Source organism: Dioscorea cayenensis, chromosome 13, assembly GCF_009730915.1.
Source record: "Dioscorea cayenensis subsp. rotundata cultivar TDr96_F1 chromosome 13, TDr96_F1_v2_PseudoChromosome.rev07_lg8_w22 25.fasta, whole genome shotgun sequence".
Taxonomy (NCBI): domain Eukaryota; kingdom Viridiplantae; phylum Streptophyta; class Magnoliopsida; order Dioscoreales; family Dioscoreaceae; genus Dioscorea; species Dioscorea cayenensis.
Window position 1 is genome coordinate 6751975 of NC_052483.1, and position 23196 is coordinate 6775170.

Consider the following 23196-nt stretch of genomic DNA (forward strand, 5'->3'; position numbering starts at 1 on the left):
CATATATAAAACATTAATAAATTAGAAAAAAAACAACATATCATATCAGATGGAAAATTAATTATTTCATTCTTGAATGAAATTTGATGACATTAATATTTGGTATTATGTACCCTTAATTGGAATTAAATGAAATTAAAATATCATCATATTATTTCTTGAAATTAAGAAATTAATCAAATGAAAGAAATCTGGAAAGTACTGGATATATATGAACACCAAGGAAATCCAAAGAAAACAGACCATTCTTTGTGTGTATGTGTGTAATGTATGTATATGCTGTGCCTTAAAAGAGTTGTTAGAGTACATTGAATCAATCATAAACTTGTGCATGAATTAATTAATAAAATTTTCATACATAAAGTCTTAATTAGATAAATTCATGATAAGCACATATACGAAACAATTCTCTCTCACAGGTACATATAAATATATATATATAGACCCGGACAAGTAGATAGATAGATAGATAGATAGATAGATAGGTAAATAGAGGGAAGTAGCATGCATGCATGCATGCATGCATATGAAGGAAATTAAAAAAAAGGAAGTTACAGTAGAGGATAAGAAGCTTCAAGAGTGATTCCACATAAACCTTCACTCTGAGGAACCCCACGTCTCATCCTGATATAACCACCTTCACCCCAATTAGCACCCCAAGAGTTTTTCACAATCCAATAATCACCATCATTTGAATTAGTCCCAAATCCAACCACTGTAACTCCATGGTTCAAATCTATCCCACAAGGTCCATCATAAACCCCTTGTGAATACAACTGAAACAAGTAACCACCTGCATCAATGGCCACTGACACTGGTTGTCCTGTCACTGCATCTGCAAGATTGTCCTCACTGTTTGAAGTTACGTTCATGTAACCCTTAATGGTTACCACAGGGTTGATAAGGACTTTAGTTTTGTTGCATTGCCCTTGAACTCCAGTGTATGGATAATTTTTATCATTTGTTAAACCGTTGTTTTGTTGCACAAAATCAAAGGCTTGAGTCATGAATCCACCTGCGCAACCACTGCTTGACCCACTTATGTCACAGTCTACTAGCTCTTGTTCTGAGAGTGAAACTAAGGTTACATTATTTTTTATCTTGTTTGCTGCTTCTATTGATGCAACTGCTGAGAAGGCCCAGCATGATCCTGCAAAAATTACATTTGATTAACATATATTCTTATTTTTAGTTTGTGTTTTTCATATATATATATATATATATATATATATTTATGTATGTTTGTGTGTATGTTTTTTTGTAATGCATGTTTTTAGAATTATAATAAGGCCAGTGTTTTTCTTATATATATATATATATATATACATATTATGTGATAGACTACTTACCACACTGTTGTTGGTCTTTGACGTGAGTGATAGCTCCATGGTCTCTCCAATCCACAGGAGGTTTGTCAGAAATGTTTGGACAATTATGGTTTTTCTTCATTTGATACTGTTGCACTTCTTTAGTTTCCTTAAAAAGAAAATAAAAATCATTAATAATTTTTGTTTCTTCTAGTGAATTAGATTAAATTAATAATCCAATATTATATATTATAACGACGTCAATATTGATAAAACTCCTCAATCAATTATTCTATTGTCACAGATATCATATTATTTTTAAAAGTAAAAAAATAAATAAATAAACATAAACTCGATATTAAACAAAATCATTTTGATTAAAGAATGATCATTATGAAATATTAACATACACCTTAAAATTTAATCAAGTAATTAAAAATATAACTATAGCATAATATTAGATGATTTATGAATAGAATGTGGTTAAGGGGAGGAAGAAAAAAAAAGAGTGTAAAGAGATGATATATATATATATATATATAAAACTTACATGCAGGAAAGTTCCTCCCAAACACCTATATGTTTGCAAAAACTCTTCATTGGTCAAGTCAGCAAAACAATTGTCAGTGAGATTGAAGCTGAAGTCATGGGAGTTGAATCTTTGAATGAAGTGAACATTGGTTTGATAGACACAACACCTATGCTCGTGTTCTGCTGGATCCTTGTAGGTCTTGTTATGAGTTTGCATCCATTGCATATGCCTCTCTCTCATTTGAGTCATTTCCCCACAGCATCTCAAAGGAAAATAATTATAACCACAGGAAATGATGGGTAATACACCCAAAAGCGCTATTGTCCATGTTTGGATTATGATCAGAAGAAGAAGCAACGGCACATGCTCTCCCAGCTTTGCCACAGCCATGGGATCAAGGGTTATAATATAAGGTTTTGATTTGAAGAAAGTTTCTAAAGTTGATGATGGTTTGTATAGGTTGCTAGCTACTTAGCATATGCTTTCCATGCATGTCTATATATATATACACACATACGCAGATGGATGGGTTTTAGTGTAATTACGGATATAACCCCCAGACCGTTATCATTAATATTACATGTTTTATCTCAAAGTCATTCATGCTTAAGATGTGTAAGGGTACGTGTGGAAGAAGCTTTCTCTCCATTATATATCATCTTTAATTGAGACGCGTAATCACTAATAATATATGCCAGATGTCGTCTCTCTTGTCCTTCATGCTAAAGATGTGTAAGCAATCTCTCTTACGTCAATTTTTACAGCTAATATGATCATCTAATACTTTTTAACAACACTAATATTTCTATATTAATTTAAACAATCCTAACCAATAATTAATTAATTATAAACAAATAAACTTTTATATAATAGATAAAACACATAGCATGCTACGCATAATTAATATATATATATATAATAAGTTGGCACTCAGATAATGGACATACCAAGCGTATGGCTGCAGTTAGCAAACCATGCTCTTCTCATACAATTTGGTGTTTGTTGACCCAGTTGAACTTGAAAGAAAGTGTTTGAAATATAATCTCATATTGGTTGTGCGATAGAAATATAATAGATTTATATATAAATATAAGAGTTGAACCACTAAGTTTTGAGATTTTTTAATATAAGATTTCCTAAACTCATATAGAACCCACTAATAATACCAAAATATAAATCTTAACAGTGTTTATAACAATCAATATAACCGATGGTGATGTACGCTTACACATTGCACTTGAGTTAATATTATATGCTGCGCTTCTTCCCTTTCCCTTTCCCTATCCCGATACCGATACCTATGCATGTTGAACCTCACTGACAAGTTAGTGACAAGTTAGTAGTCAATTCATCAGATTTGAATCCCAAACGTTATATTGGAAAACCTATGCGACAAACAAAATAATAATAATAATAATAATAATAATAATAATAATAATAATAATAATATTGTGTCCTTGTCTCCTTGATGATGCCTGAATAAATGTTAATGTTGAGAATCTGGCAAGTCAGACGGTGACCAGAGAAAAATGACAATAATGATACACAAGTACCGCAATTCATCACACCTAGCTAAGCTGCTAAGTGCTAACAGGAGGAAATCAAAGAGGAAGCCTTAAAAAGAAGCAAGAATGAACAATACAGAAGAGTCCTACACATCTGGGCGAGCAACTATGGCCTTGTATACATCATCCACTATTCCAAAACATTTCTATATATACTCAGAAAAATTACACTGGAACGAACAACCAAGAGAAAGCTGAACAAATTAAAAACTGCTTTTCTAATGTGGGTTGGGTGGGGGGGAGCTCGGTAGAAGATAAAACACATGTAGAACAACAAAAAGCAGGCAGGAATGCAGACAGGCAGCATCCTAGGTTGAAGTTGAAGATCTACCCACAAACCATCAAAGAAGGGTACCTCTTCTCTTTTCTCTCTCCCCCACTCCGCACTGCCAGCACCAGACTGAACACTGTACCTTGTTCTTGGTGAGCCCTGCTACCTGATATTAACTCCATGCAGAGCTGCTCCTTCTAATGTCTAGTCTCTCCTCTTTTGCATCATCATAAGACAAATATATGGCACTAATCTCTTGCAAATGGTCAGGAGAGACACAGGTTTGTCTATCTTCTAGTTATAGATTTTCACTGGCTTCTCAAACGTGTGACGGTTCTGCAAAAATGGAATAAAAAAAAAACCCCCCCGCCCAGTTCACATCATCATCATCATCATCATCATCATCCGCATGTAAGACAAACAAATAATGTGGGAACAGCTAGACTAAAATGTATGAACTCCTAATGGCTGCAACATACCTGATTGGCCGTATAAGACCTTTTTGGAGCAGTATCAGCATGCTCCAGTCCAAGGTACTGTTCCCAGGCACCATAAACATCTCTTCTCTGGGTAAATATAAATCTAGAAAAGTCAAGCAACAACTTCCAACAAGGAAATTGGAAATAAAATAAGGCAATTACCTGAAAACGACTGGAGACAATGTCGGTATCGTGGAGATATTCTGGGCGACCAAGTGATAAAAATGCAAACTTCCACTGGTTTAAATATGCAAAAATAATTAAATAAATAACTAATAAATCAAATGACAGGATGAAGAAAAGTGAATGGATAATGTCTGGCACTAACAGATAGGGGCAAAGATAAGGACAGGAAATCAATGTACATGATACCTTGGCGAATTCCTCATCAGGAACTTGCAGTTTCTTTTGAATGCGTACTTTGACCTCAGCTAATGTCTCACCTTCATGAATAACCAAGAAGAAAGGTTCACCAAAGTTTTGAACCTGCGGTCAGAAGCGAGGATCATTACCCGCATATCAGCTGATTTTGTTTAAATACAACATTATGAATGTGATTAAATAAATAATGGCATAAGGGCTGATAAATTTAGAAGGAACAGAAAGTGCAACTTCCAATAGCAGCTGGCATGTAGTGGAACTGCATTTCACTGATTTAAGTCCAAGCAGTCTTAAATTGAACACTCAGGCATAAATATTTATCTAATTTCTTTTTCTTTTTTTCCTTTTTCTTTCTTTAAAAGAAGAATTGTGAGATTTACGGAAGCAGTGCAGCCCTTTTTAATCATCAACAGAGGAAGACATAGGCACATGGCTTATTTTGCAAATGGCAATGATTCAGTAAGGAAAACTAAGAAAATCATTGTAAAGTTGAGGGATCACAATCTTGAAGATGGGAGTGGATTTTGAGGAACTGCAATAAATAAGAATACCAGCAACTTAATGTTGCAGTAGATAGGTTAATCTTTCATCATCATAAAGGCTAAAATGTATGCAAAAGACCCAGTATCAAATCTTTACCATCTGATTTTGATTTGCATCTTTCATAAAATGGTATACATGAATCAAACGGTCATGAGGACCAAGATTTTTCTCCTCTTCTGGAATCTGAAAAAAAAAAGAAAAAGAATTGATAGCACACAGTTAGTGTGCCTTGATCATAGATTTAGGGTGGAAATGTAAACAAAGGAAACCTTAAATTATGGCTTACAACCTACCTCCTCAGCACGCAATGTCCAGTACTGGTCATTTATGTTTTCTATCTTTTCATGATGTGGAAATATCTGCAAGGAAAAATTGAATGATAATATAATCCACATCAAAGTCACACAAAAATTATGAAATCCTTGGAACTTCACCAAAAGAACCAGGAGAGAACTGTGTAATTAAAAGAGCAATGAGGAAATTGGTTGTTTAAAACCTTGTTATAGATAAAGGCATACTGTTATTCGAAGAATACCTTGTAGATCTTGTGATAGAAAACCTCAATCAATCTGAGTTCAGCATTCGGATGGGAAAGCTCAACCTTGTTCAGAAGGCAACAAAACATAAAAATAATACTGAAATACCATCTAGATATAAAATCTAGTTTCATATGAAGAAGAGGCAGAACAAACAGAAGACAATATGCCCCATCAAAAATTCTTTGCATGAAAAAAATTCAGTCTTGCAGAAAGAAGGGGTGGTAAAGACCATAGTATTTAGAAAGGTGCATTACCTTAGTCTTCAAGTCATTAATCACATCACCCACAGTGCTATTTTTTGGTAGTCTAATACTGTGGATCACCACCTAAGGGATAAACACAAGGTTTTGTGAGAGGAAGGGGTCAATTATATCAACAACTGGAAATAGATTACAAAACCAGCAAGCACACCTCATCCTTTGTGGCATGATGAAATGCAACTTTAAGTGTTTTTAGTCCTTGCAATTCTGGGAGAGGAATGTCCAAGACTTCATAATACAGTATATCAGAGGTCTGCAGGTGTACATGATTAAAACCTATCAATTCATTTGCATACCACACCAAAATACCAAATGTAGCAATTCAAAATAGAGGGGAAAAATCCACCTGGTTATAGTGAACCAGCATGTCAGATAGATGTTCTGCACCACGGTACTTTATAGGCTGGGGCTTAGGTTGCTGAGAATAACAATTGTGAGATGTGAGCCGGATTTTGGAAGGATCATCAACACCAAGGTGGTGAGCAACTCTTTCCACAACATCATCGTAAGTGAAAAGCTTAGACCTTCAAAAAGTTCAAATAAAAAAAACCATAAATCAGGTAAATAGTTGATTATATATAAAGAACAAGGGGCAAGATTTACTTCAGCACACTTACAACTCCAAACAAAAGTCATCTTCCTTTGGTTTCTCTAATGCCCGGAAATGAACAACCTATAGAACCAAACACAACATCCGAAAAAACAGGGTCAGGTTACAAGACAGAACACCTTCAACACAATTAGATAACCCTTACAGCAGGATTTATAACAATGGAGGTGTGGCCTTTTTATGAGTTCTGACAAGTGAGAATGGTTATCAGACGTGAGGTTAGGCCCATAGGCTGTAAAAGTATATCAAACACCAACCATTTCACTAAGTTAAAAATAAGGGAGATATGATGAAAAGTTGTCACATGAAACATCTTCAAAATTAATGAATTTTTAAAAGATGCCCTATATTGAGAACTCAGATAGACATATGAGATCTGCAATAGCAAGAACGCATTTACTCTACAAGCTGTACAATGGCAGGCCTACACCAGCAGATAAATGGTTGCAGAATGTAGAAGATCATAGTATTACACTGACTTAATACAAACAATGGTGCTCAAACACAGGATTTCAACCCCATTCTACATACTTAGACCATAGCTCACAGAAGATCTGCTCTGACAATCAATAGAACCGGACACCATCAAAGTGGAACATATTACTCAAAAATATTTAGAAGCATTCCATCTTTGAAAAAAAAATATGGCATCGTTGCTTTAAAAGCACCCGTCTATATAAAGTCCCCCTCCTTAATTTACATCACTCATCAGAAACATTTATCTCCACAAAGCTGAAAAAACTAATAAAATTTGAAGAAAAACGTTCAGCAATACTGGCACATGCCATTCCATGGTCACTCAACCGCTAAAATATACTAGAAACAGACATTCAATGCACCACTGGTAAAGGTACAATCATGTACCTGCCTATTGTGAACATATTCCAGGAAAGATGGAACATCAGGATAGCGAAACTGGTTGCCATTCTCTGACAAGGGAGATTTCTGATAACAAATGATATCGCCATCTTCCAGCTACAAACAAGAAACTCTAGTCAACATACAAGAAAACATATAAGAATACTTATTATGCAATATTCAGTTCATACAAACCTGGCTGGAACGAAATGTAAGCTTCTTGTCGATATGTTCACACATAACATTGGGCTCAAACTTTATTTCCTGATCATTAAAGGAAATCATAAGGGTTACAAAATGCTTGGCATGAAAACCATAAAGAATCAGTTAGAAACCAAAATGAAGGTCATGATCTTCCTATGAGAACTTATATTCTCTGATTAAATAATTAAACTTAAAGCTCCAATGCGCATAATTTGCTGACCTCATATATTTCAATTTCTTCGTTTGGAGGAAAACCAGCCATTTCATTCAGTTTTGTTAATATTTCAACTGGTTTTCCCAATGCCTTCACAAAAAGCCTCCCAACATATCTTTCACACAAAAGTACAAAAATATTCAGCCAAGCACATAATACAAAACTGTGGAGGTGCAAGAATCAGAATGTACCTTAGCTCTTCTTTTGCAGGGTCATAAAGTTTTAAAAAAAGCAGTATGTCCTCTTTTGTTTTATCAGGTGGTGGCAGAAGGCGTAAATCCTAAGCAGAAATTTGGATGATTAGAAACTAATACAAGCATTTGGTTCTTGGACTTAAAATAATGGCATCCATCTTCTTGATACAATTTCTAATGAAAGAAAAAAATCATTAGTGTCATCACAATTCAACTAAGGTGCGGGTGTTTACAGCTCCAGTCTCAACTTCCAAGAATAGTTTCAGTTCAGCGTTATGTGCTTTGTTTGAAACCTCTCTCAGCTGTCCAACCTGCGCAAGAAAAATTCAAGGAAATAAATCTTCTACATCAAATATAAGAAAAATAATGCATATTACGACTCCCTATGTCAGGTGAGGTTAAAGACAAAATAAGCTCACACCAATGACAAGAATAAATGTTATTTCAAGTAGGCTCATGATGAGAATGAACAAGTACGAAATCAATTCCAAACAACATGAATTAAATACAAAAACATAACAATGATGAGGGATCACATGATTTCAAACAGTCTCAAACAACAGTTAGATTGCAAATTTTATTGCCTGATTCATTCCCTCAGAATGGAAATTAGATCTTATAAAGCCAAGAGGGGAAAAAAAATACTCACAGACTGTGCTTCTTCTTGGGCAGTTAAAGGTCTATTGGGACGATACGTGTGGTTTTGACGTTTAGCCCACAGCCAAAAGCGCTGAAATTGCACAGGAATACCAAATTCTTTCGCTACCTCTTCCTGTAAATGATTTCAATATTGAAAAACAGAAATATCGCAAACATGGTAAAAGAAATACAAGTAGAATAAAGAGACCAACAATAATGTTGCAATCAACAGAAGTGATTATCCAAAGGAATGAAGAGTTTGTCCAAAATGCGTGAGGCCCGAGGAATCATTGTTCCATTCAGGAAGGGCATAACCTCTTAGATTACAAAGGTCATAATATGCCATGAATGACTCAGAAAAAATTAGAAGATGTATTTCAGTTCATAGTTGTCACCATAGAACAGGAAATCATGATGATTTCGACAATACTGTTCCTTTTTGTATTTTTTATTTGAAAAACTTACCACATTCCAAATACAATTACAACAAAACTCAAAACTTGAAAAGCAGCATAAACTCAATAACATTATGGAGGGCAAAAATTTTCTCACAAACAAAGAGTAATCAACTTTCCCCTTTAATAAGTAGAAATCTTCTCACAAACAAGTGTAATCAACTTTCCCATTCAATAAGTTTGTATGCGTTCCTAATAAAACACTCAAGTTGTAGCAACTTAGATCCTCTAGCTCAAGAATTGGACAATGGATTGCAAGCATGAGAAGTCAATTAGAAATATGGCCACCATTTCAGTAAAAATTACAAAATAATAATAATGATGATGATAATTGACTTAAATAATCATTACAGTGTAAGCTTATAGATTATATGTCCAGATACAATGTCTGTAACATTATAAACACCTCTCAACAGATGCACAAACAAAATACAATTCACATTTTCCAATTTCACTGAGCAGCATACAAATACAATTATCATAGTTATATGCATAACAAAAAATTAAATATCAAAACTAATATCATAAAATTCATCACAATTCAATAATCATACTAATATCATCACATGCATACTTGTTAACTGAAATTGCCACATTACGATAAGTGTCTAGTTGGTTTAGAAACTAGCCTGACCGAAAAAACATTACCTTGAAAATTGTGAAGGGCAATTGTTTCTGAATACGGAAGCTACGAACTTTATCATGATCCACTAGGTCAAAATAGATAACCCTTCCTATCTGTTCCGTCAAATCCTCTTGCCGAGCAACCTGGATCCACCAATAAATAAATTCAACAATACCACATGATATGGCAACATAAAATACCACTTCAGTCATTATTAAGTGATTTAATCATAAGTGGTTGAAAATTATATCAAACACCTTTATGATGGTATAAAGGTGAGCTTCTGCTTTTTCTTTTTTCTTGTGCTCTTTCTCTTCTTGTTCTTTCTTTAATCGTATCTGAAAAAATAAAATCGAACAAACCAATGAGCCTCCCAATATGTGGCAATCATGAAGTATAATACTTGAACTAGATAATCATACTCTTAAATGCTCAGCAATGTCCTTCTCATCCACATCACAAATGATTTTCTCCTTGTCACTCTCACGAATGTAAACAAGCATGTAAGCATTTGAATACTTTGTAAACTTGAATGGAGTATTGTTGAAGCCAGGGTTGGCTGGAGGAAGCTGTAAAATAGAATGACGCCAAAAAATGATACTCAGAGTGACCATTAAAAAGAATAGATGCAAGGCTCGGTCATAGGCAAGATATTACCTCTTCTTCACCACCATACTGCTCCTCCAGTGCCCTCTTCATATCTTCTTTAGTTACTCGTTCATCATCAAATTTGTACCTGAACACAACAGCTTTATGAAGCTGCCAATTGGCTCCAACCTCATGTACTACACAATTTAACCAATAACTACACAGCAAAACATGCGTAAAAGGAACACGAGCACAGCAAGAACGATGTGATTGTGTGTAAAAACACGAGTTGATGCTATCTTACAAAAGAATACTGGTTTATCTAGTTGTCACAAATAAAGCCATAAAAATTCCAAAAAAACTGTGTTTCTTGATATGCTTGGTTGTTTTGGAACTAATGCGCATCATTTGGCAGTCAAATATTGAATAAACTTTTCTCAGAGAAAGGTTTACTAGGAAATCAGAAAACCTTTCGCCAACGCAAAGAAAATGAGAGCACATGAGAAATAGTTCAACAAAAAAAATTATGAGGAGACTCTTTGATCTGTTATTGTGTTGGTTCAATAAACCTGAAGCAGTATGAACAACATATTCCATTGTCAAGTCTGATTAGGTTCTCACCATTGATCTGATAAAGTCGGGCGAATAAAGGCATAGTAGTGCCCCCCATGCACACCACCACTATGGACGAGAACACTACACACAACAAGACAAGAAAATGAAAAAAATGGAGCATCAAAAGTCAAACTTATTAAGAGATGTAGCATAACAAATATGACATGAAAAAGCAGAGCTAGAAAAAGCTCACATATAGAAATGAGAAACTCGAGCTAGTTTTAAATTTCACTAAAAAAAAGTTTCCAGAGAGAGGCCATATGGTTCAACAACATATGCATCAACATTTGGGAAAAAAAAAATTCAAAAATGCAAGAAGAAACTAAAATTTACTATTCCATGGTTATGAAGAACTTTTTCTTCCGCTCCCACACACAAGTGCTCTTTGAAAACATGAGTATTTAAAAATCAATCGAATGCAAGAAAAATCAATAAACAAACACAGCACCAGCTTGTATGTTCATCAAATAAATTTTGCAATGATCATTATGTTCGCCATACACATAAGTAGCATAAAATTTTAAAAAAAATGCAATAAATAATGTTTGCTTAAGTACCTGTGAAGTGTGTACAAGTTGCGAACACTTCTGTCTGCATCAGGAGAAAGGTATTTACCATTATCTCTATCCAGGTCTAATTGGAGAGGGAACTCATAACGATCATTTATCTGCAACATCAGTTTTTGAAGTTTCCATAATCACAAGGTTGAGAAAATTCCCAAGAAAAGATCCAATAGATTACTTGTAAATTTTGCCAAGAAGAGAAAATTCCACATTGACCACCTCTCAAAGACAATGAAAAGGATGGAATACAATGGAGAACAAAAACAAAGTCATTTACATCCAGTACACATTTACTTGTCCTTCTTGTAAGAACATACCCAAACAAATGGTATAGCACATTTTGCGCATGAACATGATTCCAAAATCACTTGCAGTGTTTGATTGAGGTTCAATACAAAACTAGATTAAACAGGTTTTAGGTTTGGATGTTTGACTTTGTTTGGAGAGAGCTTTTACATAGAGTGACCAAACTTTGGATTATATAATACTAACATATAGACAAGAATGGAACATTTTTTCTAGCCAAAAGCCACGAAACCCCCTCTTTTTTCAGTGGCCACAATAAATCACCGGATTCCAACTGAAAATCCAGAAAGCCCCTTTCTTCTTTTCCTAAATGAACGGTTACAAGTCTTCTTTGACCGTTACATGACATAGTTGAACTAATAAATATTATTTGTAACAAGTCAAGTATTCTATATAGCAGTTCAAGTAGCATACTTAACAATTCACTTAATACAAAAAAGAGGGGATTCTAAGTTTTTAGCTGAAATCCTTGGCTGTCTTGTATTGTCCCAAAAAAAAGATAATTGGTGGGATAATCCTCATGTTGGGTATAACAAAGGGTTGGGATTAAACAGGCTTAAACTTTAAACCCATGCTAAGCACCACCTTTGTTTTTGCATCCCCTATCTTAATAAAGACAACAATGAAAGTGAGTTCAACACTGCAACATAAACTGTTAAGTTCCAAAGGAACACATATCTAACATTATTTAAGGGGGAGAAATCCATATTATTTAAACAAGACATTGAAAAAAAAAGTTTGCAACTCCATCATGCAATATGTGACATGGTCTAATAAAATTTTTCAGCCAAAAATGAAATGATCTTTGGCAAGAAAACCGTCAGCATAGAGATATTTACTCACCTGGCAAGACTCAGAATTTTATTGGAATGGACTATAGTAAGCCTGATATTATCATTGATCACCTAAACATACTATTAAAAGAGGAAATCTATTCACTAGCGTGACTTCTTCCAATATCAAAAATTTAAAGATGCAAGTTACGGTCATAAAATTGAGGAACTTCAAATCGACCAAGTGAACAAAAGAACTTTTCATCCAATGATCTTAATTGGTGAGCAAACACCATTCATAGACCTTGCCCAAACAAAGACACATGTGGAAGTACAACCTAACCCAAACTTTGACAACTAGAACATGACATCAAAATACAAGTACTCCATAAGAACAAAAAGAAGAACATGATCAGCAAAAAGGCAGTACAAGAAGCTTTAAAATATCATTTGTAGTAAGACAGTTCTTTCATAGAAAGAGAAAATATAATTTCCTACCACATCCTTCAAGCGCAAGTAGATCGTTTTCAAATTACCCACCTTAACCATAGTATCTCGCATGAAGTCATATTCAAAGCGTTTTAGCTGAAGTTGCAAAACAGGTGGGAAATCAATGAAAAGAACACCTTTCCTGGCGTCCTGCAAAAACATGAATTGCTTATAATCTTCGAATGAACATATTTGAAAAAAAATTGTGATCAAAGAAAAACAAAACAATACATAATAACTGCTTATAATCTTTTTCCTAGCTGTATCTGACACAATTAAATTTCCTCAATGGCCAGAAGAAATTGATGGAGGTTCACAAGCATTGATATCTAGAGAGATATGGATGTTCCAAGGCATATATATCTTCCATGTAGGAACCATAGAAGATCTGCTTCATAATGCAACAGATTCCATCTGAAGTTAAAATCTTCATCCACATTTATTGCAGAAACAGATTTGGATAAGAAAGAAAAAATTTAAAACAAAAACACCGTGTTTCACCAACTGCCAACTAATGAACTCAACAATCCAAGGTAATGGCATTTACCAGTATTTAGAATAAATATTCCTAGTAGACTTGAAAGCAAGGCATCCAAAGATTATCCTATTGTTTAGACTAGTGTTTTAGGTTTGCTTAAGGTTTTCACAACAAGCACTCATGATATTAATGCATCCAAAGTAGATGTTAATGCAAGTTTAAGAGCAATAAAAAAATAAAAAATAAAATAAAAATAAAATAAAAAATTACTAGGAAGTACATCCAAATTTCAATTTTTTACATTTTGCATAATTGGTTCACACACAAAGCAACATACCTGCAGACCATATTGCTCTGCATGATATTTGTTATCACCTTCAAGCCGCTCAACTTCAACATATTTGTCGAAAGATGCATAAACATCTCGGCAGCCTTTTACATCCAGCTGAAGATCTGAAAAACAAAAAATCAAGCATCAAGTAGAGAAGAATCAACAGAAATATTATTGCCAAATGAGAAAAATATATCAATATTGCTTAGGACATACCATAAAATGACTCTTTCCTACTAGATTTATAGTCCACATTTATACACTCAATATAATTCATATGGTGGCCTTCAAACAACTGTTGTATTGTGCCCTCCACAACAGTTCCCTGAGACGACATCAAAGATGAATATTTCAGCAACTAAACAAGCCAACAGTAAGAAGAAAAACCTGAATGCTAAAACACACGACCTTCATCTTGTCTTCTAGCTTCTCACAAAGGACACGGTTAAGTTCTTGTACATCATGCTGCATGAATGAATCATACGTATCCCATCCAAAGGATTTCGTCAGCTCCTTTGTAGCAACACTACTATCACTATACTGAAGTTTATAAAGCAGGCTTTGCAGGGCCAAAGGAATGCTCCCAGATGGCATATCATTCTCAGTTGTAGGCATATGATACACAGCCTGATAATAGCAAACAGGTAAGTCCATCCAACACTGATTTCATAAAGGAGAAAAAAGGCATACAAAGGAGGGCATACTTTTCTAAAATAGGGAATATGGTACAGAGTCTGAAGAAGAGAGTTCATGTAACAAGTAGCTCCTTGGTTCTTCAGGCCAACATAACCTGTTTCCTTTTTGGAGTCATAGGACCAATAATCAACCACCCTACGGACAGCCACCTCAGCTTCCACTATACATGTATCATTCACAAGATACCCTCTTGTCGGGTCATAGAGCTCACTAAGGGGCATAAATGATGTGAAACCCCAATCACTCTCCCGTGCATTAAATTGGTGTTGTGTTTCTAAGAAGAAAAAGAATGAAGCCATGGTCATTTTCAAACACACAGAGAATGTCCATAGAAAGGTATAGAAGAGGAAACTGAAACAAAGGATCAATGTATATTCTTCACTGTGCGCTACTATTGGATGCATGCAGGATGTATCAGGGAAATATTACAGCACAAAGCGTCACAAATGGAGAATGTGTTAATTGCATACATAAAATGAGTGTCACGCGTGCGTTTCTGACAAGAAAAGAATTCATGTTGAATGAGCACACAGAAACAAATATTTGCTTTAGTTAAAAAAGGATCCTCAACCACTTTAACACTTGTTTCCATTGCTTCCTTTGCATGGTCAATTGTGATGTGAAACATCTAGAAGTAAATCTTACAGTTTTAATGCACAAGCCACTAAAACAAGAGGTTATGCAGACCTTGGTGTAAATATATCAGAATCAAAAGAAAGAATTTCCACTTCATCACATAAAACGAAAAAACAAAAAAGAAAAAAAAAATGATCTCATTTTGCTTTCTGATTAATGTACAAGAATTAGTGATATAAATTTAAAAATTGGAATTTAGGGAAAGCTAGTTAGGAAGAAAAGGTTAACCATCATGCTACCTTTTCTGATTGTATACTTGTTATGTATTTGATTGATGACAGACAAACTGAATTGAGCATATCTACTCCACCCGTATGGCAGGGATGCAGAATCAGCAACATCTAGATACATAGACAAGTGGTCTACATTGTTCCCCTTAGGAAATATCAAGATACGCCTGTTACGATAAAAAAAAATATCAATTTTTCTTCACTAAACCTAGCAAGATGTTGTCAGAACCCATAAAATGGAAAAGAATGAAAGATCACACACCATTTGAAGCCTCCAACAAAGAAAACTTCAGAATAGTGTTTCTTCACATTCAATCTGGAGAAGTTTTCAATAGTCCAAGTGAATCTGGACGTGGGAGGATCCTCCACCTGGTGATTCTCAGCTGTGGTGGCATTCTCCGCTTGTGTCACTAAATAACACAACAAGCAGCAAAAGAATTTCAAATCAAACACTTGAAGCTACGATCCATGGAGAACCCGATTCAGTTAAAAAAAGAAGAGCAAAGATATCCAACAAATCATGTTATACCTTCCATGGGCTGGGGACCTTCAACGAACTCAGAGTGTGGAACCAGTATCTCATCCTCTTCCTGCTGCGAAAAACCAAAGAAAACCATGAATCAGACCTCAGATCCAGCACAACTCCAACACCACCATTCGATCAAAACCACAGAAACCAGTCCCGATGAGAATGACCACCGATCCAACACAACTCTTCACCACCTAAACTCAACTAGAAACCCTAGTAGACCAAATCAACGACCAGGCAAACCAAGAAAACCCAAAGGCAAGCAAGCGGAAGAGATCGAGAGACAAGAAGTAGCAGCCCTAGTAGGGCAAAGCAACAAAGAATGGATGGATATTGGTGATAGACTTCTTACATCGAGAGGGGGCGGGGTCATCATAGTCATGGATGGGCGGCGCCGGAGGAGGAGGAGGATCCGACCTAGTGGGCGGCACCGTCGGCGGTGGCGACGGCTGCGATGACGAGAAGGAAGAGGGATGGAATTGGGAGAAGGGGAGAAGTACGAGAGCTCCCGTGCAGCGAGAGACGCCACGGAAAGAAATCGCGAGCCGGTTCTCGAAATAGAGCCGGGGGTTGTTTCACTTTCATTTCTATAAGGGGGTAGTTTCGGGATTTCATCTTCATTTTTCTTTTATTTATTTTTTTTTAATTTTAAGGTTTTATCATGTAATAAAATCAACCATTTTTAAGAAAACAAAATGTTCAACCTCTCGTATTATAATTTATTTAATGGGTCTCCGTAGAAGTTCTATGTGAAGGATATCTGTCATTCTCTTTATAATATTACATGATGGGGGATTTATTATAGGAGATAAATCAAGTTATTGTAATTGGTGCACTTTCATACCTGTTTGTTCTTTGCTTCCTCGCTTTGTCAATTTTATTTTTAATAATATATATATATATATATATCATGCATGGAATGTAAAAGGAGTATATGTTAATTACAAAATTATTTGATTTTTTTTAAAAGATTTTCAATATTTCATAATATGAAATAAAAAAAAAACTTCAATTAGCTTTAAAATATTGTTTTTCCCGATGCATGTTGGATATTTTTGCAAATGAGCGAAAGCCTGACCAAGCAATATTGCGTAGAGTAGATGATCATAAAATTTTTGAATATATCATAAAATGAACTCACCATTATTAGTCATAACTCATAATTAGAATAAAACTTTACAAACCACATTTCTTTTTTATCATCTTGAAACAATGATATTCTAAATAATAGTTTTTAAAAAAATAAAAAAATGAGAATTCAGATATAAATTAAAATTTGTATATATATATATATATATATATATATATATTAGAAAAACCAGAAAACTTGTTCTTGTTCCTCAAGTTTGTTACTTGCGAGTAGTGTTAAGCATATATCCAACTCAAAAGCAAACCCATTCTTTTGTCCTCCCAATGAGCGCTCATGTTTATCTTTTTATCATAACCCCAGTCAAAAAAGAAATCTTAAAAAAATAAAAGACAGAAAGAAAGAGAGTTTGGTTGTACTCTCTTTCACAAAAGATTTCACAAATCCACAATCTCAGTAGACCCACATTGTCTTGATTAAACACATATTGTTGGTCCAAATGTCTCTATATTACTGATCAAATAAAAGAACTTCAATATCTACTGAAATTTTGAGCATGATGGCATAAACTATAACCACCTCTGTTTTATGCATTTAATTTCTGAGAGATAACATAAGCAGGAAATATGATGTTCAATAATCATAATAGAGTGCAAACTCTTATTGAAAACAAACTTGAAGCCTTTTTTTTTTATTTTTCTTTCAAGAATTACTAGTTTTGTTTCAGTACTGGCTGAGTGGTGAGGCCAAAGCCTAAAGGATACAGAGGATCATAATGAGGATCACCAACATTCATTGGCAATTGATCAACAGTCTTGAACCAAGTCCTTGAAAGCTTACCAGAGAAACCATAATCACCAAACAGAACATCAGCTACTCCTTGGCCTTCTGTGCCAGGAAGCCATGCTGCTACAAGAGCGTCTATCATGTCGACATAAGGCTCGATGACAACTGGTCTCCCGGAGATCACAATGACTACACACTCGACAATGCCACACACATTCTTGATTATTTTTGGTCCGGGGCTGAGGATTGTGAGATTCAAACTGTCACCGAATCCCTCCGCGTATGGGGGCTCTCCAACTGCTACTATGGCAAAAGAGGCGCCGGTTTTTCTTATAAAGTCTTCATCAGGATTCTCAGAGTATATGACTTCAGTTTTCTGGTCGACTGTAGATTTCACAGCATCAAGAATTGGTGTTCCTATGCACACACACACAAAGACCATCAATGCTGAGAAGTTTCAATTTGTTTTTACTTTTTACACTATGTTTCATATATGATTATATGAAACAGTAAAAAAAAAAAAGGATAAAAGAATAAATGCATTCATGCATATGCTACTCTATAGGGTGTATTTGTACTTTAACATAGGTAAGTATCATTTCTTGCTCATTGATACTTTATAAGTTGTGCCATAAGTATAGGTGAGCATTAATTCTTACTTTTTAATTTCCATATATTTAAGGTCTCACATATTTTCCAACGTTAACCCAGTTCATGTTCTTTGTTTTCAATGTGCTATATATAAGCTCCTTTTTTTTCCCCTACTCTTAAGAATGCAAATTTTGCGGAGAATGAGTTAACTACCAGCGGTGAGGTTGTTGCCGCTAAGCCCTTGCCACTGAATTGTCCATCCTCCACATTGATAGCCCAAGTTGTTAGCATGAATGCCGGCAACAAGGATTTTCTTCGCCTTTTTGGGTAGTGGCAACATTGGCTCATTACCAGGCTTTCCATTCTTCAAAAGTACCAGTGATTTCCTCACAGCTTCTCTGGCCAATTCCCTGTGTTCCTGAGTAAAATATAGAAAGTATTAGTGATAACAGACAGTCTGACATCCTTAAATTAAAGTAAAAGAAAAAAAAAAATGCTGATGGTATTTCATTGGTCATTTCATTTGAAATACATGAGGTTGTTATGTTTGTAGGATTAAGGCAAAGTTTTGCAACCTTATTTCCAAGCTCATCCGCTAAGCTAAGGTCAGCATAAGGCTTCTCAAAGAGTCCCATTGTGAATTTCACCCGAAGAATCCTTCTTACAGCATCATCAATTCGACTCATTGGAATGATACCGTTTTTGACTTGGACGGTAAGATCATCGATGAACTCGGTGTAGGTGAAGGGTACCATTACCTTCAAAATCATGATTAAAAAAGAAAAAAAAAACGTTTCAAAAAATAAGAGACATCGCTCATTCAAAGTTATCGGTTCATGAACTAAGGACAAAATACAAGAAATTACCATGTCAATGCCAGCATGAACTCCAGTTTGAATTGAATAAGAGTAATTAGCATGAGGGGGTTGGTAATCCTATCAAGGCCTTGCCAATCAGAGATCACAAACCCCTGTGACATGTGAAATTCACAGATATGCAAGACTTAGGCGCATTAACTAGTAATCGTAACTGATGATAATTTTCAGTAAGATGAAAACACTAACTCTGAAACGAAGTTTGTTCTTGAGGAAATCAGTAATTAGATAATGGTTGGCATGCATCTTAACCCCATTCCAGCTTGAATACGAAACCATCACACTGGAGACACCTTTGATAATGGCATTGTAGTAAGGTGGCATGTGAATGCTGAGCAATCCATGCTGACTGATGATCGTGTTATTTTCATTAATACCATTATGTGTTCCACCATCACCGACGTAATGCTTTGCACATGATGCAACATTATTCCTACATAAATGCAAAATGAAAATTTGATCCAAGTACATGAGGTTTATTTTCCATGGGTTGAGCAACTAATACTTGAGAGTTAGGTTCAAAGTACGAATCAAGATAACGCAAGGAGCAATATTAATTACGAGTGTGAGATTGGGGTGATTCTTACGGTCCAGCAACAAAAGGGACTCCTTTTCTTGAATTTGCGGGAATTTCTCCTTGGAGACCAGGAATGATCTCTGTCATTTCTTGGACAATCTTTGGATCTTCGCTAAAACTTTCAAAGCATCAACCCCATCTTGGATCTCTACAAACCTGAAAATGTTCAATGAAAAGACAAAAATATGAGATCTTAGCATTACGTTGTATATATCACACGAGCGATCACATTATTGTACATAACCAAAATGAAGAATAGAGAATTTGAGCTTAATTTACCGCGACACATGGTGCAAAGACATAGGGAATCCCTGTAGCTCTAACTTCAAGAGCAGTTGCAGCTCCGATCTTCTTCACAAGTGCTGGATCTCTATCCAATATGCATCAGAGAAATTTCTTAAGAGTCATTCAAAGCAACACTATCAACATAGGAACAACAGAAATATGAAAAAAAATAATTTGAAACATGAGGACATTGGTATAAAATTTCTTTTCATTGTTGCTTGCCAATTCATACAGCCAATTCCAGTTTCAAATGCAACTTGTTCAATGAAGTTGAGATGAAACCATTAGATAAACTTGCCTGGTAGCTCCAAGACCGATATTGTGCGGGAAGATAGTAGCTTTGTAGACATTGTTGTGTCCATGGACAGCATCAATACCATAAATCACCGGGATTCCGAGACGAGTAGACATGGCTCCTTTTTGCATTTCATTCACCATATTCACCCAAGTTTCAACAGAAGCTTGAGGAAATGGTACACTGCCTCCACCACTCAAAACACTCCCTGAATAACAACAAGTCAAATTCAGCAAAAAAAAAAAAACCATCCTTTACTATGCAAATCAATCTTGTTATAAACTTCAAATATATATATATATAGACCTATGAAGTATTTATTAATCACTTGAGCTGTTGCATTTTTCCTTTCGATTTGCGTCATTTGGCCGATCTTCTCAGCAAGAGTCATCCTTCCTAATAAGTCATTTATTCTAACATTCAATGGCTTCTTAGGATCCTTGTACTTGACATACTGTGCTGCTCCTGAAATCACTCCCCAGCAGCAAAAGAAGATGAAGGCATAAAAAACACTTCTTCTTCTGAGTCCAAAGCCCTCCATCATCAGCCTCATCAAAATACTAAGGAAAAGCCAAACAAGATAGAGTTTTCAGAAAATATTTAGGACATAAACATTGCTTTTTGGGTTGCCCAGAATAGTGGTAGCATACTAGCATGTAATGATTAATGAAAGGTTTCAATAAAAAAAATTCAGACAAACTAAAGCATTTGCTAAAACACATTGTTTTCATTATTGAATTCCATGTAATCCCATCAGGAAAAACCAAGCACAGAATGATATGAGCACATCAACAGCATCTTGAGATCATGTGAACAACAGAAATGCTGAAATCTAAGGCTACGAAATGTAAAGCAATGTGCTCATGCATCATATATGAAAGAAAACATTGAAGAAATCTACAATGATGAGATGAAGTTCTTACCAAACATTAATGTGAATACACAGAGGGGTTTATCTGCTTTAAGCTGGCGTATTATATATATATATATATAGGACTGTACATGAAATGGGAGTGAAGTGCCATTGAAACTGATGTATATGTCTATCCTTTTTATAATCTTTTGTTAAACGACATTTGTCCTTTTTATAATTCCAGCCTTTAATGTTTTGATGGACATGTGGTTCGGAGATTTGAAGATTGTTTTGTAGTGCTTACTGTCTTCCATGTTAAAACATTAAAGGCTGGAATTTTTCTCATGCATCATCTCTTGCTAGTTATTGGCCCTCCAAAGAAGGTGAGAAAAACGATGCAATTGGCCATTAATTGCCAGCCAATAGCCATCTCAGATTCTCTTCTATTTTTTATTATTTCGAAGTCCACAAACTAGACTTTCTATTAGTATCTGGCACATGATTGCCAGTGTATGTATATCAAATTGGATTTTTTGCCATTTTGAAGACTTACACCGTTGCATGGAGTCAAAGGGTGGACTATAATTACGTGCACGCAACTAGGAAACAAATTAATAGAGAACATAAAAAAAAAAGTCAGATTTAATTTTTAAGTCCGAACCTCTTTGTCACATTGATTGACTTTCTATAAAATAAAGGACCTTTGCAGTTGGAGAGACAGAGAGAGACAGAGAGAGAGAGAAATTTATTTATTTATGTATTTATTTAGAGATCTTGCAGATGAGAGGAGAAATTTATTTATTTATGTATTTATTTAAAGATCATGCAGATGAGGGTAGAAATTTATTTATTTATGTATTTATTTATTACCCTGAGGCATGTGCTTCAATTTAATGTTCCAAGGATACATTTATAAACAGACAGAATCTCTGAGTTCACAATAGATTTACATTTTCAAGTGAAAAAAAAATGTGTAAATTGGGTATTTTTTTTATGGTGGCCCATTAATCATTATGGATTTTGTTTAAAAAAATAGATAAATCTTAAATATATTAAAATAAAAAATAAATACACATATTAAAATAGTGATGAAAATATCGGATTTAAAAAAAAATATGTAAGTTATATAAATGAAAACACCGAGACCGGCTAAATGACAATTGATTGAGGAGATCAAGCACTGTGTGCCAAATTGAACCCTCTCAATCAATACATATGTCAATCTTTATTTGTTGGATCTGAAATCATGCTCATACGCTCACCCACATCATAAGGGGAGCCAAAAAAAAAGTCAAGACTGTGCTTGATTGTGGGTATTAAAGCTTTCAACTTGTTCATTTTCACATTTAGTGTTGCATATAACCAAAATATGAACATAAGATTAATTTCAATGAGAGTTGATAGGGCTAGTTAAAATCATTATTAATTATGCAATTATTCCACCCCAACGATATGTTCCAAAATATTCGTGCAATAGTGTTGGCAAAAAATCGCCAATGGTTGCAGCAACCAAAATCATATCACCTGCATTCTTTCGAAGGATGAATGGTTCGAGGACGATAGGGTTATTGAAGCTACCTTTGCTAATTACTTTCGTTCTCAATTTGGTTCTAAAAGAGACTTTCGTTGTTTAGCTGATTGGTCTCATCTTTTCTTCCATAAATCCCAAATCAATCTTAGTGCCTTGGAAACCCTTTTTACTTTGGAAGAAATTAAAAAGGCAACTTTTGAGCTGGATGCTAACAAGGCTCCGGCCCCCAATGTTTCCCTCTAGCCTTTCTTTCAAAAACATTGGGACTTTATTCATCCAGATCTTTCTCGCTTTTGCCAAGATTTCTTTGTTGGTAATGCAAACCTGGAACGTATCAATTGGGCTAACATTGTCCTTATCCCTAAGAAGATGGGTGATGCTATGGTTGGAGACTTCCGCCCCATTA

General features: G+C 35.0%; 2 protein-coding genes and 1 pseudogene across 2 annotated transcripts; all 3 read right to left on the reverse strand.

The window, feature by feature from the left end:
• Positions 1–366: 366 nt before the first annotated feature.
• Positions 367–2238, reverse strand: LOC120274989 (ervatamin-B-like). The gene is made up of 3 exons (XM_039281514.1): positions 1858–2238; positions 1350–1476; positions 367–1150 (listed from the first exon to the last, which is right to left on the reverse strand). Exons 1-3 carry the CDS (start codon positions 2227–2229, stop codon positions 552–554), a joined length of 1098 nt encoding a protein of 365 aa, XP_039137448.1. The 5' UTR covers positions 2230–2238; the 3' UTR covers positions 367–551.
• Positions 2239–3274: 1036 nt separating this feature from the next.
• Positions 3275–16455, reverse strand: LOC120274986 (ubiquitin carboxyl-terminal hydrolase 13-like). The gene is made up of 32 exons (XM_039281512.1): positions 16263–16455; positions 15911–15974; positions 15644–15791; positions 15391–15548; positions 14524–14789; positions 14228–14446; positions 14036–14144; positions 13826–13941; positions 13062–13160; positions 11437–11546; positions 10886–10960; positions 10334–10412; positions 10099–10245; positions 9934–10014; positions 9700–9819; positions 8607–8729; positions 8191–8268; positions 7955–8043; positions 7770–7878; positions 7541–7609; positions 7352–7462; positions 6495–6550; positions 6224–6401; positions 6029–6130; positions 5872–5943; positions 5614–5679; positions 5372–5437; positions 5175–5261; positions 4527–4640; positions 4317–4391; positions 4155–4241; positions 3275–4011 (listed from the first exon to the last, which is right to left on the reverse strand). The coding sequence occupies exons 1-32, from the start codon at positions 16290–16292 to the stop codon at positions 3970–3972; spliced, it is 3345 nt and encodes a 1114-aa protein (XP_039137446.1). The 5' UTR covers positions 16293–16455; the 3' UTR covers positions 3275–3969.
• Positions 16456–17691: 1236 nt separating this feature from the next.
• Positions 17692–21441, reverse strand: LOC120274991 (annotated as a pseudogene).
• Between the last annotated feature and the right edge of the window lie 1755 nt (positions 21442–23196).

Excerpts from the sequence above, each read along its gene's own strand:
- LOC120274989 (XM_039281514.1), bottom strand. The coding sequence starts at position 2,229 with ATGGCTGTGGCAAAGCTGGGAGAGCATGTGCCGTTGCTTCTTCTTCTG. Across the intron at positions 1,477-1,857 it reads TGGGAGGAACTTTCCTGCAT|GAAACTAAAGAAGTGCAACA; the intron begins GTAAGTTTTATA and ends TTTCTTTTTAAG. Across the intron at positions 1,151-1,349 it reads CAAAGACCAACAACAGTGTG|GATCATGCTGGGCCTTCTCA; the intron begins GTAAGTAGTCTA and ends TAATTTTTGCAG.
- LOC120274986 (XM_039281512.1), bottom strand. The coding sequence starts at position 16,292 with ATGACTATGATGACCCCGCCCCCTCTCGAT. Across the intron at positions 10,961-11,436 it reads AACTTGTACACACTTCACAG|TGTTCTCGTCCATAGTGGTG; the intron begins GTACTTAAGCAA and ends TGTTGTGTGTAG. Across the intron at positions 7,610-7,769 it reads AAGAAATTGAAATATATGAG|GAAATAAAGTTTGAGCCCAA; the intron begins GTCAGCAAATTA and ends TTTAATGATCAG.